General features: G+C 44.5%; 1 protein-coding gene across 1 annotated transcript in view; it reads left to right on the top strand.

Annotated features, from left to right (window-relative positions):
* The window catches only part of ZMAT4 (zinc finger matrin-type 4), a 2,238,825-nt gene that overhangs the window by 1,932,209 nt on the left and 291,376 nt on the right, over positions 1-15,240 (top strand). The window contains exon 7 of the mRNA XM_078665763.1: positions 5,023-5,119. Coding sequence (XP_078521889.1) covers positions 5,023-5,119 — 97 coding nt within the window. The remainder of the gene's footprint in view (positions 1-5,022; positions 5,120-15,240) is intronic.

Raw genomic sequence — 15,240 nt, 5'->3', positions numbered from 1 at the left:
CACTATTTCCTCAAATTTCAGTATGGCTGTACTGTCAGCAGAGTAGCAAGAAGTAGTTAAACTAACCTCCAGTATGACTCATTTCTATAGCTCTCCTCCCCCTACATCTGCAAATTCCTGCTTTAGCCTGCCATTTGACTGGTTCATAGGGGCTGGGGGTAGATTGTCCAGGCCTTCCCTGCTTGCCCTATCCCACTTTGAGGCTTCATGTTTTATGACTCCTCCCCCTTGCTCTGGCATTCCTGTGTAGCAGAGCTCTCTTCAACAGATAACCTCTCTCTGGGTGAGCCATTTATCACTTCATCAAAGCAGCCTGGCTAATCATGTTAACTCAGACCAATCTAGGAAGACCACAGGAGGGCTGATTTTGGCTTACAAACAAGCACGTCTTGTAACTCATTTTCTGTCTATTTTAGGATAAATTCAACAATAGTATTTTGTTGGATTTATTAATGCCATTTTCCTAGGTCCTTAAATAATAGCTTCTTAAATTCCTAGCATTAGTTATGCATTCATAAACTATTAAATAACAGCGGCACAAGACAAGACACTGAAGGCAGTCCTGAAACATATTTTCACGGAACCCGGAAACCCTTGGTCAACCACCTTTACCACGGCGAAGGAACTCCTCAATCTCGCCACCGATCATTGGAATCCCGAGCTAGTTAATTATACGGCAATTAAAAATGCCATCAAAAAACAAGTTTGTATTGGTTCCCAGGAACTGGATTTGGAGTCATTGGCAAAACAAGAATTTCCAGGAGTCCCTATGCCTGCCGCACATAGTGCATAATCCCAAACACCACCTTACGCAAGCCGTGGGCCGCTCAGCCCTTCACAAGATTTTAGCCTACAGACTACACCCCTTGCCCATTAAAGAACTATATGCACTCGAACGGACAGGACTGGGAGTCCCGGAATGCAGGCTCTGCAATTATAAACGAGAGTCGCTGGCCCATCTATTACTCTGCTGCCCGGCCCTGCGCGCAGCACGTAGCCTTTATCTCAGGCCAATCCTACGACAAATGGGGACACGTACCGCAAAGGAGGCGGTCCATCAACTATATACATTGACCATAGTAAAACAAATAGCCACCTTTGGAAAGTTTATCCAACAGACACGGTCTAAGCTGATGGCTACCCAGGGCACAAACGATTAGAGTCTTTGCAGACGCATGCGGAGATGCCTTTGCATAGTCACTATTCTCTTGAGCTTACCAGTGTCTAGGGATCCACTACACAGACTTACCAGCTGACTCACTTGCTGTTTTAATCCTTTTGTAATTTTGTACTCTGTTTTTAATGTAATGGTTTTAAGTAACCAAACAATAAAAATGAATCAATCATTCATAAACTATTGCCTTTTGTCCTATGGGGCTAGGCATCTACAATTGGTAAACTGCAATGAGCAATTTCTCCATCTCCAGGGCATATAAAACATCTTTTATAAGGGCCCTCCATATAATGACATGACCCCCCACCCCTGGGACACCTAGGGGTGACCGCAGAGGTACTTAAAATGCCAAAATAGCATAGCTTATCACTTTTTAAGTGCCCCCACCATCAAAGTAGAGTTTGGGCACAATTTACACATAAAAGCAGTGCTGGAACACGGGTTTGCTTTTGAAATGACCTCAAGCTCTCAGCAGTGCACACATGTAAGTGCAGAAATGGCTGCTGCCCTCTAAACTGCCCTGCGCTGTTATGTACCAGGGACTTAAAGGTAGTTTTAAACCCCTGCCCTATTATAGACTTGGGACTTATAGGATAGGTCATGCCAATTAAAGGTGTACCCTCGTGTATGTATGTGTTTTCACTGTGTTTTCTACATAGCACTGGCCCTGGGCCTGGTTAGACAGAGTTCAGGGACAGTCAGAGTTAGTAACACCATGGTCCAGGGTCCTGCTGCCCCACACTATTCTCTGTTTCTTGTCATCAACATAACAAGCATGAGTCTGTGACCATGAGGGAGAATGAACAAATGAATGACCAACTTATAAAGTGCAAACAATTGCCCAAGGGCTTCAAGGTGCTAGAGTGAATGAGTGAGAAATTGTTTGAGAGTGAGGCAGTGAGTGAGAGAGAATTGATGTGAGTAAGTTTGAATGTGAATGAGTAGGAGTGAATGTGAGTGAATATGAGTGTTAATGAGGGTGATATGTGTGTGAGTATGCTGCAGACTGGCATGCTGGAGGCAATTCATAGCATACATATTTACACATGGCAGCATGCTGACTGCCATATTGGAGGCAATTCTTGGCATCAGGGTGGTCAGCTATACAAGTTGCAAACCCTGACATACTGATGGTAATACTTGGGTTATGGGGCACTAGTAGCAATACTCAGACTCTGGCATACTTAAGGTAATGCTTGGCAAAATTGGCACATGTGGCATGCTGGAGATAACGTTTGTCATATGGAGCACCTGTGGCAAAATGCATACCATGGAATATAGAAGTAATTCTTTCTATACCAGGCACCCATGCCAAAAAATGCTACGGTTGGCAGGCTGGAGGCAATTCTTGGTATATTGGACACCTGTGACAAAATGAAATCCATGGCCTGCTGGAGGTAATTCTCGGTACATGGACACTCTGGTGAAATGCAGGTCCTTGCATACTAGCAGTAGTTTTTAACATACGGTTCAGCCTATGTATGTATATATGGACCAAATCAATGGAATAATTCTGGCACTGGCATATTGTAGGTAATTCTTGGCTTAGGCAGCACCCCTGAAAAATGCTGGCCCTGGAACACTGGAGGTAATTATTGACATGTGGAGGCACCCTTACGCCAATCTGGGAAACAAAATGGTCCAATCCAGAGGAGCATCAAGCTTCATTGACAAGCCATGAAATTACTTGTATATTTAATGAGTGCCCTTTCGAAGCATATGATTTGGTATTTTATGAGAAAATTGTGCTAAAAAATACAAATCCTTAGGGAAAAAACTCGGAAACCTCCTGGCAGAAGTAGGGATTGTTCATATTGCTCCTTTGCTAGAATTATATTCCAAGTATTAAATCCACACTCTAAAGATCACCAGATGGCAATAAATGTATCTGTGCAAATGATTCTGAGATCAGGACCATATGCAGTAGCGGTCCGTGGTGGGAGTGCTGCCGGACGCTAAGGTGGGGCGGGGGAGGGGCAGGATGGGGGTAGTAAACCACGAATTACTTCTGATTAGAGGTAAGTAAACATATAAATAAATAGAACAAATGTTGTGGCATTCAAGCTACATCGCTAAATGCGTGGCCATGTGTAGATCTGTCTTTGAACACTACTAAGAGACTTTTGCAGGACTTGTTCCTAAAATCATGGCACAATAGAAAGTGAGCTCCATACTTTTTGCCACAGCTTTTATGCTTTAAAGTATGAGGAATAGATGCTTACCTTTGCTAGGGAAAGGGAGCCAAGATAGAGAGGAAACTCCTTCTCCATGTCCAGTAACCTCTACCTGCTTCTGTGAGGAGCCCTGAACTCAGGACCCGATTCACAAAGGTAAACATACACCCGAAGCCTAAGTTTAGACCTGAGGTCTAATATTTCATCTGAATCCAAAGTTAGACTTCAGGTCTAAACTTAGACTTCAGATCTAAACCTAGACTTCAGGTCTAACTTTACCTTTGTGAATCGGGCTCACAGTTTTTGGACGAGCCAAGATAGTAAGGAGGATTTTGTAACAAGAATCCCTAATACCAAAGACGAGGAGGTTGGTCAGGCAATGGCAAAGTTGAGCAAAGAATCTATTTAGAGGGGGAAGGCTAATAGTCAAGTGAAAACGCGTCTGATACCCAGTTCCCTCTTTGAAACACACCTTTTAACAAGCAAACAAGACCTCTCTCTTTTCCAACCAAAACAGAATTTGTAGTGTTTAGATACGCGTTTAGGCAACTTTAATGAAGTGCGTACTGACTACAAATTGTATTCAAATATTTGTAATATATGCTCCAGTATTCGGCAATGGACCCCCGCTGCTCTCCTCCCACTCCCCCGGAATTGGTGTGTGTCCATCGGTGCAGTGGCAGCTCTTGACATTTTACAGCCAACATGACTTTACTATTGTGCTGTAGACGGCCAGAATCTTGTTGGCATTAGATAATGCTGATGTAATACTGAAGAGTTCATCAATCAATCAATTCTTCTTTATTCGGTTTAAACGATTTCAAACCATAAAAGTACATGATAAAACGTAGATAATATAGGGGCATATTATCAAGGGGGTTTATCTCCGCTTTTTTGGCTTTAAAAGCCAAGAAAGCGGAGATAAAATTATCTCCCTATTACCTAGCTGTCGCTAACACCAGTTAGCGACAGCTAGTAGGAGATAGCGACCATCTTGTGCCCCACTTTGCATGTCAGTGATATTTATCACTAATGACATGCAAAGTGGGCGTGCCAAGATGTTAGCGACTGGAAACAGTCGCTAACATCGCTATCTCCTATTACCAACTTTTGGAGATATTCGCGCTAAGCGCGAATATCTCCAAAAGCTAACACCTGCCCTGAACAGTTCTTAGCCATGTTATCCAATGGGAGGTGGATAACATGGCTAAGAGTATTAGCTCGGTAATGCATGAATATCGCTGACTTTTCAGCGATATTCATGCATTGCGGCTGTTTTTTATCGCATTTGCGATAAACCTTGGTAATACCAAGGTTTATCTGCGATACAAATCGCCGCAGCTCAGCGGTAAAATTTTGTCTCTAACCAAGCAATAGCGATAATTATCGCTATTGCTTGGAAATATGCCCCAATATAATTCCATGTTAAAATCAAACAATGCATGATTTGCTTTATGATTTACTTTAAAATCAGGGCTCCCATCGCCATAAAATGAATTAAAAATGAGAATTCATATCAAATATAGGACAATTTAAAGCACAGATGGCGTAATTCTAGAAGCAAACTAGTTAGTTTGTTTGATCTGCTTCGATGCATTTTTTGGCTTATTCTTCAAGTGATATATATATATATAAACCCACAAAGCATTGAGAGTATTTGATTTTTCTTCACAGCCTTGAAACGCAGCTACACGTGTACGCTTTGCGCCGTTACTCTAAACTCAGTCGAGCAGTATCACGCACACCTCCAGGGTTCCAAACATCAAGCAAAGTAAGTATGCCTTATGTTACTTTGAGTTCTATCTTTGTGCATGTGAGATACATTTTCCCGGGGAAGCTGAAAGGAAGAATAGGCCCTCATAAAATATTTCTGAGGATCTTGTGGCACTTGCAGGCACAGCACTACACTGCTGTGATTTAAACAATCATGTCCGAGAAACTGATTTTGGTGGATGAAATCCACTCCATATTTTGGAATTGATTTAACTAATGTAAAATGAACAAATGTGCTTATTGGATTTGAAGATTACCTGCCGTTTTAAGGAGCCTCAAAATGGCGTAAGATTGTCCCCTTGATACAGGCTGTTGAGACATCTGATATTCATGAGGATGCATTGTGAGCACTTTATTGCAGTGTCACTTTTCAGATTTTGTAAGGAAAAGAGAGTTTAACATGAAGATGTTGTGATGTAATTATACTGAGTGTGAGTGTTTTTTGCCGAGACCGGCGAAGAGAGTGGAACATTCATGTACACCACAAAGCGTGGCAGCTGGATTGTTACTTTTTGAGAAATCTTAGTATATTAATCCAAAGTTACTCTTTCTTAAATGTAAAATACAGCATCCCTTTTTATTTCAATGCATAAAGGTGTTTGAGCTAAGAAAACTCTCGAGTATGTGTTGAAACAGGATCCTTACAATAAAAACACACTAGAAGTTAGGATGTAATCAATTAACTGTGATCCGGTGAATGTTGAGTGATAATGTGAACTGTGAAAAACATTTGCTATGTAATGAGGTAACCCAGGCACAGGTGAGAACTACTGCACCCAATTTACAAATTTAAATTCCATTCAACACAAGTGAGCAGCTATAATGATGCTCTCCCGGGCTTAGAGTGCTGCAATAATTATGCAACAAAGAACAGGAAACCCAGGGTAGTTCTCAAATTTTGGAAACCAGATTCTTCATATGGAGCACTCAACAGCACCACCAACAATCTGCATCTTCTCACCTCAAATGTCTGTTTTTAGCATCGTTTTTAAGCAAAGGCTTGGCACATAATTTATTTTAATTAACTTGAGGTTTCCATGCCAAATTTACATCCTTTTTTTCCAACCTTCTGGGGATTTTAAAGGTACCCAGGATTTGTGCGTTCCCTTGGAGGGGATCGAGAAAATAGGAAACATATAGCAGAATTTTGAGTTTTTTGGGCATGATAGAAAAAAGTCCTCCTGGTAAATTTGTCTGGGTTTTTTCTCTAAAAATGGCATCAGTGACCGGTTTGATGTGCTAAAGTAACCATCTTCCCTGCTTTCAGGATCATGTGGAGCTGGATTAAAAAAAAGAATTTCTTAGTATATTTTTGGCATTTTATAAAGAGGTAGCCCACTTTTCCTATGTAATGTGCTCTCAACCTACTTCCAGTTTGTGGTAGAAACCAGTATGAATTCCATTGGTGACCCAGGAAAGCTATAGTTATCTGAAAAGTAGACAAAACCCCAAATTCAGCACAGGGTCATATATATAGATCCCTTATGGTTTAACAAAGAAACTCACTGTTGAAATTAAAAAAAACTGAAAATTAATAACAGAAACATGTTCATCTGGAACGTTTTGTAAAGGTGGTTAGTTTACATAATCAATATCGCAATACATCGACTAGACCTTTCTGATTGTAGTTCTCCAAGAACCCATGGTACCCTGAGCCAACTACTGAGGTGCATTGTACAATAGTTTTTCATTGTGTACTGAGTATTGTTAGAAATGGGATTTCTGGTTGGCTAAGGCTTGCGCTAAAGCCAGGCAGAAACCACCACTCTAGTCAGGGCAAGGGAGTTACACGTCAAGATAACCCCTGCTCACCCCCTTGGTAGCTTGGCATGAGCAGTCAGGCTTATACCGGAGGCAATATGTAAAGTGTTTGCGCAACACACACACACAGCAGCAACACACTAGATTCACCACAAAAAGGAACTCCATACAAGGTTATATATAAATATAGCCTTTGTATTACCATAAACACATTAGATCATAATCACACAGATACACTGTGCCAACTGGCACTGGGCAGTATTTACAGGGGGTTATTTACACATGACAGGGCCACGTGGACCACTGTCAAAACCTGCACTTAGTAGAAATAGCACTTCTAGAACATAGAATAATTGAAGCACAAAATAACACTAGTAGAACACAACCAGTAACCACTGATAAAAGGTAGGTACACACTACGCAATCCTTATCACCTTAAGTATAGATCACGCAGGAAACCATAAACTCACTAGCATAAACTATACTAGGCAAAACAACCTCCTGATCATGAAAACACAGTTAGAGGTATCACAGGCATGAAGGCATTGCATATTACGCAGAAAACACAGTAGGCAATTACCAGCATAAACACAGTAGGCAATCACCTTGCGCAAGAATCACATTGGATACTGACCCCAGGCCAACTTGCCTTTCAGGGGGCTCAAATGCCCTCAGTCCAGAATGTTCGGGCTGGCTGCGCATGTAGTGAAAGAAACAAGGGAAAAGAGCAGCCTAAACGTGGCAGCTGCCCACTAATTGCTGGGCAGCTGCTGTGAAATCACAAAATGAGGCACTGGCACTCCCTGCGCCAACTCTGTCCCCCCCTGGGACTCTAACAAAATAAAATGGGCCCCAAACGTTGCAGCTGCCTGCGCTCTCGCAGGGCAGCTGGAAAACTGCACCAATTAAGTATGTCCCTAGGAGCACTCTGGCTCCTGAAAACAACTGGGGCCTCGTTGGAGGAGGAGGAGTAGGCACCACTGGCCATTGGAGCCCCCACTGGGGCCCTTAAATAAACTGTGCCCTAACATTGGAGTCCCGCTCTGGGGACTCGGAAAACAATGCCCCCCACAATGCGAGAGCGGAGCCCCACTCACCGGGACTCCTGGGAGGCGTCTCCGCTACTCGCTGCTCCTACCAGCACGGTCCCTTCACCTCCGGACTCCTCAGGGCAGAACAGCAGTTACCGGAGAGCTCCCACTCCTCGGGGGCTCTCTCTCCTCGGAAAGATGGTGGGGGCAGGCACCATACTGCGGGGCTCTCCCCCTTGTACACGGGAGCCCCGCCCGCACCTTCCTGCCGGCTTCACCCCTCCAGCAGGGTTCAGTTTCCGGCTCTCTTTGGCTCACAGGAGCATGGGGTGGGCTCCCGTCCACTTCCTGTCTTCGTCCCAGTACTTCCGGGTCGCCGCAGGCAGCGCGGCAGCCCTCTGCATTTCATGGGCTTCTTCTGCCGGCAGGCTGCAACACAGGGCCACACGAGGGGTAGGCTGCCTCTGAAATGAATATACAATCCCTGGTGGCAGGCTGCAGGCAATGTGGGGAAGGCTCCTGTTAATTGCATACACGATCCCTGGTGGGGGGGGCACCTGCTAGGGGCATGAAAAAGCTGGCACAAGGTCCCTGGCGAGGTGGGCACCCGCTAGGGATAAAATAAATGGCAAATCTGCGGGGTGGGCACCCACGCCGAAATCCGCCAGAAAGGCAGGGATCGCCGTGGTGCAGCTTCGCGCTGCAGTTCAAAGATAGAAGTGCTGCGCCTCACAACAAAGCCCTCCTTAAAAAATGGAGCATAAAGCGCTCCTCCAGAGAATAAAGCGCCTCCTGGCACTAGGTTCCTCAAGGTCCAGAGAAAGTCTCTTCAGAAGGCAGGGGGGACAAAGGCTGGGCCCAGGGGCCAGCTCACAGGGTCCTCCAGCAAGGAGGCAGTCCCCAGTGGCGGTACCTCCTGGTGCCCAGCAGCAGCAGCAGGCCCCCCTCAAGATAGCATCAGTGAGAACAACATACATGGGGTCACAGCCCCTTTTTATACACATTTTTCCTTTGTCTAAGCTGTAGGGCAAGGGGAGAACCAGTTACAACTGGTTCTTGAGCACTTTGTTTTGGTCAGCCCTTCTCCCTATTCACAGGACAGGCTAGGGACATCAGACGCGCCACAGGGGGTGGAGCCAGCATTGTGGAGGGAAGACACAGCCCTATTCAGGTCCCAGGTGCACTTCTCCCTCCCATCTACATACAGCTCTCCCCATTCACCACCGGGCAGACCCATCCTGACTCCTGGAGCCAGGCACACCAGCCAGCTCCGGCCAATCACAAGCTAGACAGTCAATTCACATTCACTGCACAGACAGGCCAACTTCTAAAAGTGGAACATCTACACTAGACACATTAAATCTGTGCACACCGTCGTGCAGCATTTAATCTCACGAGTTCGCACATACCAAACTCGCCCCTGCACTCCCCACACATCAGGAACTACCATGGACACACTCATTCCTAATGCATTCCTATGAGAGGGCAGGCCAATCTCACCACACGCACTCAGGCTGCACAATCACTTTACGCTGGGACATAGTGTTAAAGAGCGCAGTAGCCAAAAACAACTAAAATCAGGTCCCAATTAAAAGCAAAAAGTTTAGGGGTGAACCTGCCAAAAGGGCCAAGTCCAACAAGTATCGACTAAGTCATATGGTGAAATGTAAAATGAAAAATGGAAATCAAGAAAACTTACTTATTTCTGAGATGGGCACATGATAAGGAGTTTAGAAACAGTGGTTATTTGTATATCTCAGAATTCCTGTGTGCCCGTACTAGCATATAATTTAGATGGTATTTTTCAAAATGTCTTCTTTCTAACACACTGGCTTACATTTGGAAGTCATAAATGCAGTGAATTCCAATTGGTAATAAAAACGGTCCTATTGAATGCTCCCACATGTCTTCCAATAAAAATGGCACCTCACATGTGTGGGTAGGACTAGTGTGCACAACAGGAAACGGTCCACAACACAACATGGACGCATCACAATGTGCTGTGTAGCAAGTATGCTAGCATCTGTGCTACTTTGAGTCAAAACAGTGATAGAACAATCCACAGAACTCTTCAGAGTTAGCGCAGCAATATTATAATCCCCTCAAAATTGCTGGGCACAAAGATCTCCACAGCAGGTATCTTAACTTTGTAAGATATTTAAAAGTTCAGCCTCTTTGTGACCTATTAATTAAGATTGAACAAATTTACTGTCACAGTTGCCTTTGCTGCTAATTTCTTTGCAGCAGATATTTTTCAAATAAATTATAAGTTTACTGTCAGACTCAACTTTTCAAGCTCTGGCCCATGCGACTTCGACCCTTTCCTTTACCACACCGTGACCCCAATTTTTGGGTTCTTGGAGTAAAGTATTCCAGTTCCAGCCCTGAATTTTACAGATTTACTTTTTGCAAGATACTTTATCAACCATGAATAAGGGTAAATTAAGCTTGGAAAAGTGGCACATTACTGATTGTATTGTTTTACAATTTTAAAAGCCACCTACACATTTGAAACAGATTTTATTGGACTCTCCTGTATAGTATATAAATGTTATAATATTATCTAACTCAGAGAACTTTGTAACAGGTAACACGTAGACTGACGTCTATCGTATTGAAAACCTTTTAAGTGAGGTAGAACTTCTTCTCAAGTAAAAGCACCGAACATGTGTGGTTGGTATATAAGTCACAGACTGGTTGAGTGTGAATATGTGGACTTTGAGGCAGAGTTTTAGCAATTAGGATATCTGTGGACTAATCACAAAGGTACCTTTATGACTGAATTTATCATTTTTAGGTCTGCCAGGATTTCCCAAATGGTAAATGCATTTATTACGGTACAGTATCCATAATGAGTGCAGTGAACACAAGGATTTGAAAGTAGAGGTTCCAGGGTGTAATGTGCCTTGGAAGTTGGGGTATGCCAACATGTATATTTTTGGCCATCAACTAACTTTGATTGGACTGAAATATGCCCTGAAAGATGTCAGAGATTTACTTCCTTCAATGGCAGGATTAACTTATTTTCCAGAATGAAAAAGGGAACATATCACCCCACACTTGCTGGTTGTTGTAAAGGAAGGTATTTCTCCTTGGAGAAAATGTTGTACCTGTGGAGATATTAAAGAATGTGAAATTGCACATTCCTCTGTGTGGGCTTCTCAGCTAAATATAGCACCGCACAGTGGGATCCTGTAAGACCTGCCAACTGACATTATCCGCAGTACACCTGGAAGCCTACACTTAGCACAACATTCCAGGCGTACTACTGGGACTCTACTTTTATTTTCATTAATTGAGCCCCTTAGTAATATTGTAAGGAAGGACTTTTTCACTTTTGTTGATTGAAAATGTTGGCTTTGAATTTTAATGTCAAATATAGATAGCCAGATATGCATATACTATAAATATACCAGGACATTCTTGTGAGCTTGCATTTTAGCTTCAGATTTGTAGACAGAATCAAAGTATGATTAGTCCTGCTTGGGGCAGGAGTCCTTGATACAATTCATGGAAGCTGGGAGGCTCTGGAAAAGTGGAGCACTTAGCCTTTGCTGTCAAAAGTTATGCTGGAAAAAGTGGCTTACTGGAGCCACTATGTATTGGGTAAAGTTATTTTTCATTGATATCCTTGATAGACGTGGGTGTCAAATCAGGACCTCCTTCCTCATTTGTGATAATGAATCAGACATTGAAGATTTTTAGGCTTAAATGTCTGACAATAGCCTTTTCTCAACTGTGCACTGCAGTATTGCCTCTATGGATGAATGAGTGGTTGTGTGCGTACTTGTATGGGTCTGTGAATGGGTATGTGAGTGGTTGTGTGGCTATGTGGGTGGGCGCATGAGAAGATGTGAGTCGGTACATGAGTGCTTCTGTGGATGATGTCATGAGTGATGTCCCTGACCCTGTCATGAGTGATGTAATTTGTGAGATCATAAGCAGTGTACTGCGGAGGCGTACGTTATAGCTAGTTCAACTTATTATAACTGCTGAATTTGGCTGGTTTTGTACGAGTGAAATATGAGCCTAACAATAATGTCCTTGTGACCTTAGAGTTTTCCAGAGAATTTTAAAGGTTTTTTTTAATTCTATTTCCTAAGAATAATGCCCTTGTAACCTTTGTTTTTTTCAGTAAATTTCAGTTTTTTATTTTTTTTCCTAACTATACTGTCCCTGTATGCTTTGTTTTTGTAAGTGTATTTCTAAGGTACTTTAAATATTATTTCCTAACTGTAATCTATAACCTTTGAGAGTGAGTGTGTGAGTGAGTGCATGAGTGTCTCAGTGGGTGCGCGAATAATAACAAGCTTGTGCAGAAATCTGCAGAGCTCTGATTGGCTCACAACATTTCAACCTGGAAGTGTTGGCAGCTATCTTGGGACTCCACTTCAGTTGAGTTTTAAAAGTAAATGCTGAAAAAAAGAAAAGAGAGCAGGGCCGAATACTTAGACCTTCTTGTTCTGGTGCTGGGGTCCAAGAGGGACACTGCAAGAGCAAAAAAGCATTTTTTGTTTGAATTCATGGTAAAATGTATGAACATTGGTGTGAATTAAAAAAAAATCAAGTGCAGTATCCTGCGCTTGTTTTTCAAGAATCCCTGTGTGTGCCAGTTCCTGGGGCATGCTACCTTTCGGGCTTAGTTATGGCCCAGGGACCACCCCCTCAGGGCTTATGTTTTAATAATATGGGGCGATACAAAAGGGGATGATGGACAGAGCGTTTGAGCAAATAAAACACTCACCCCCAGTCAACTGATCTGGGTTTAATCCATCACCATTCTTTAGCCCACTCAGCCACCCCATTTCAGACATGGCCATATGCAAATCAGTCTGACCCTGTGCCTCATGGGAACAGTCCAGCCCAAACTGCGAAGCCATGTCTTCCATGGACCGGAAACAAGCATCCTGGGACCGGTTTCGGATTCATAATCCTCATCAGCCAGGCTATCTTGAATCCAGTGGCCAAGTGAGCAAGGGACTCACGTCTGAGCATACCCTGCCACACTTAGGGCGAAAAAAGCGATACAAAAGGGGATGATGGACGGAGCGTTTGAGCAAATCAAACACTCACCCCCAGTCAACTGATCTGGGTTTAATCCATCACCATTCTTTAGCCCACTCAGCCACCCCATTTCAGACATGGCCATATGCAAATCAGTCTGACCCTCTGCCTCATGGGAACAGTCCAGCCCGAACTGCCAAGTCATGTCTTCCATGGACCGGAAACAAGCATCCTGGGACCGGTTTCGGATTCATAATCCTCATCAGCCAGGCTATCTTGAATCCAGTGGCCAAGTGAGCAAGGGACTCACGTCTGAGCATACCCTGCCACACTTAGGGCGAACAAAGCGATACAAAAGGGGATGATGGACGGAGCGTTTGAGCAAATCAAACACTCACCCCCAGTCAACTGATCTGGGTTTAATCCATCACCATTCTTTAGCCCACTCAGCCACCCCATTTCAGACATGGCCATATGCAAATCAGTCTGACCATGTGCCTCATGGGAACAGTCCAGCCCAAACTGCCAAGCCATGTCTTCCATGGACCGGAAACAAGCATCCTGGGACCGGTTTCGGATTCATAATCCTCATCAGCCAGGCTATCTTGAATCCAGTGGCCAAGTGAGCAAGGGACTCACGTCTGAGCATACCCTCCCACACTTAGGGCAAACAAAGCGATACAAAAGGGGATGATGGACGGAGCATTTGTGCAAATCAAACACTCACCCTCAGTCAACTGATCTGGGTTTAATCCATCACCATTCTTTAGCCCACTCAGCCACCCCATTTCAGACATGGCCATATGCAAATCAGTCTGACCCTGTGCCTCATGGGAACAGTCCAGCCCGAACTGCCAAGCCATGTCTTCCATGGACCGGAAACAAGCATCCTGGGACCAGTTTCGGATTCATAATCCTCATCAGCCAGGCTATCTTGAATCCAGTGGCCAAGTGAGCAAGGGACTCACATCTGAGAATACCCTGCCACACTCAGGGCGAACAAAGCGATACAAAAGGGGATGATGGACCGAGATCTCTGTACTGGGGTGAATGTATGACATTGTTCTGCATTCTGTCCATCAATTGTTGTTTTTGCATTTGTCACCCCGAGTGGGATGGGTATGCTCAGACGTGAGTCCCATGCTCTCCACACCACTGGAGTCAAGCTATCCAGGCTGATGACGGCTGATAGCCAGAAACCGGTCCTTGGATGCTTGATTCCGGTCCAGGAAAGACATGTCTTGGCAGTTCGGGCTGGACTGTTCCCATGAGGCACAGGGTCAAGGCTGATTTGCATCTGGCCATGTCTGACCTGGGGTGGTGTGGAGTGCAAAAAAACGACGGATTTAGGCCCAGATCTCTGTACTGGGGTGAATGTATGACATTGTTCTGCATTCTGTCCATCAATTGTTGTTTTTGCATTAATAATATGGGGGCCACACGGACTCTCCTCAGAACTCCAGGGGCCCCCACCTCCCCAGGGCTACAATAAACATTAAGGATGGAGTCTGCGTGGACCCCCGGCCCTAGGGACCCCCACCCCTCCTTTGCCAAACACATTTTTTTTAAAACACACCCTCCTACCCCTGGTGCCATAATTGACCCTGGGGACCGCCACACCCCAGGGCTGGGTACTGCTATATCCCAGGGTGCGCACCCCTGGGACATAGTTGTTTTCTTTTGCTTCTTCCAACAAACAAAAGCAAGCTCTCAGCTTAATTCTCCCGCTTGCTGAAAGCGGAAGTTTCATCTCTTTCCGTGCCTGTTGTCATGAAGGCAGGAAGAGAAATTAAACTATTGCTCTTGCATGCGGGGAGCTACATTTTCAGCAGCTCCCTGCAAACAAGAGCAATGCAGGCTCCGGCCGGAGGCGGGGTGCCGGATGGTACAACAGGGGTCTAGAGGCTCTCCTTGATCCCCATCCTGAACACCTGGTGCCCTGGCTGGGACCAGGGCACCCTGGGACACATGGTTTGGCCTCCGAGATGGGTTCCCTGAGGCTGAATTTAGCCCGGGGAGATGGGCGGCATTGCCCCCTCCCCCATTCAGTTAATGTGATAAGAGAAAGTCATTCTTTTTGCCCCAATCACCCCCATATTTTGACTGATTCTGGTGGTAACTGACTCTGACTGGGCCCTAGGCTCTACTAGCCAGGCCTAGGGCCAGTGCTCTGGCAGAAAAAAATGTATATAGTAATCAGGTGTAATTATAATTGACACTCACAACCTACCTGTAAGTCTATAGTATATGGTACAGCATGTAGGTTTACATTTTGCGATGCAGGGCGCGCTACGAAATTTGTTTTATTAATTAAATTGTTGAC

The sequence above is a fragment of the Lissotriton helveticus genome, chromosome 11 (assembly GCF_964261635.1).
Source record: "Lissotriton helveticus chromosome 11, aLisHel1.1, whole genome shotgun sequence".
NCBI classification, from domain to species: domain Eukaryota; kingdom Metazoa; phylum Chordata; class Amphibia; order Caudata; family Salamandridae; genus Lissotriton; species Lissotriton helveticus.
This window is presented reverse-complemented; position numbering and strand designations above follow the sequence as displayed.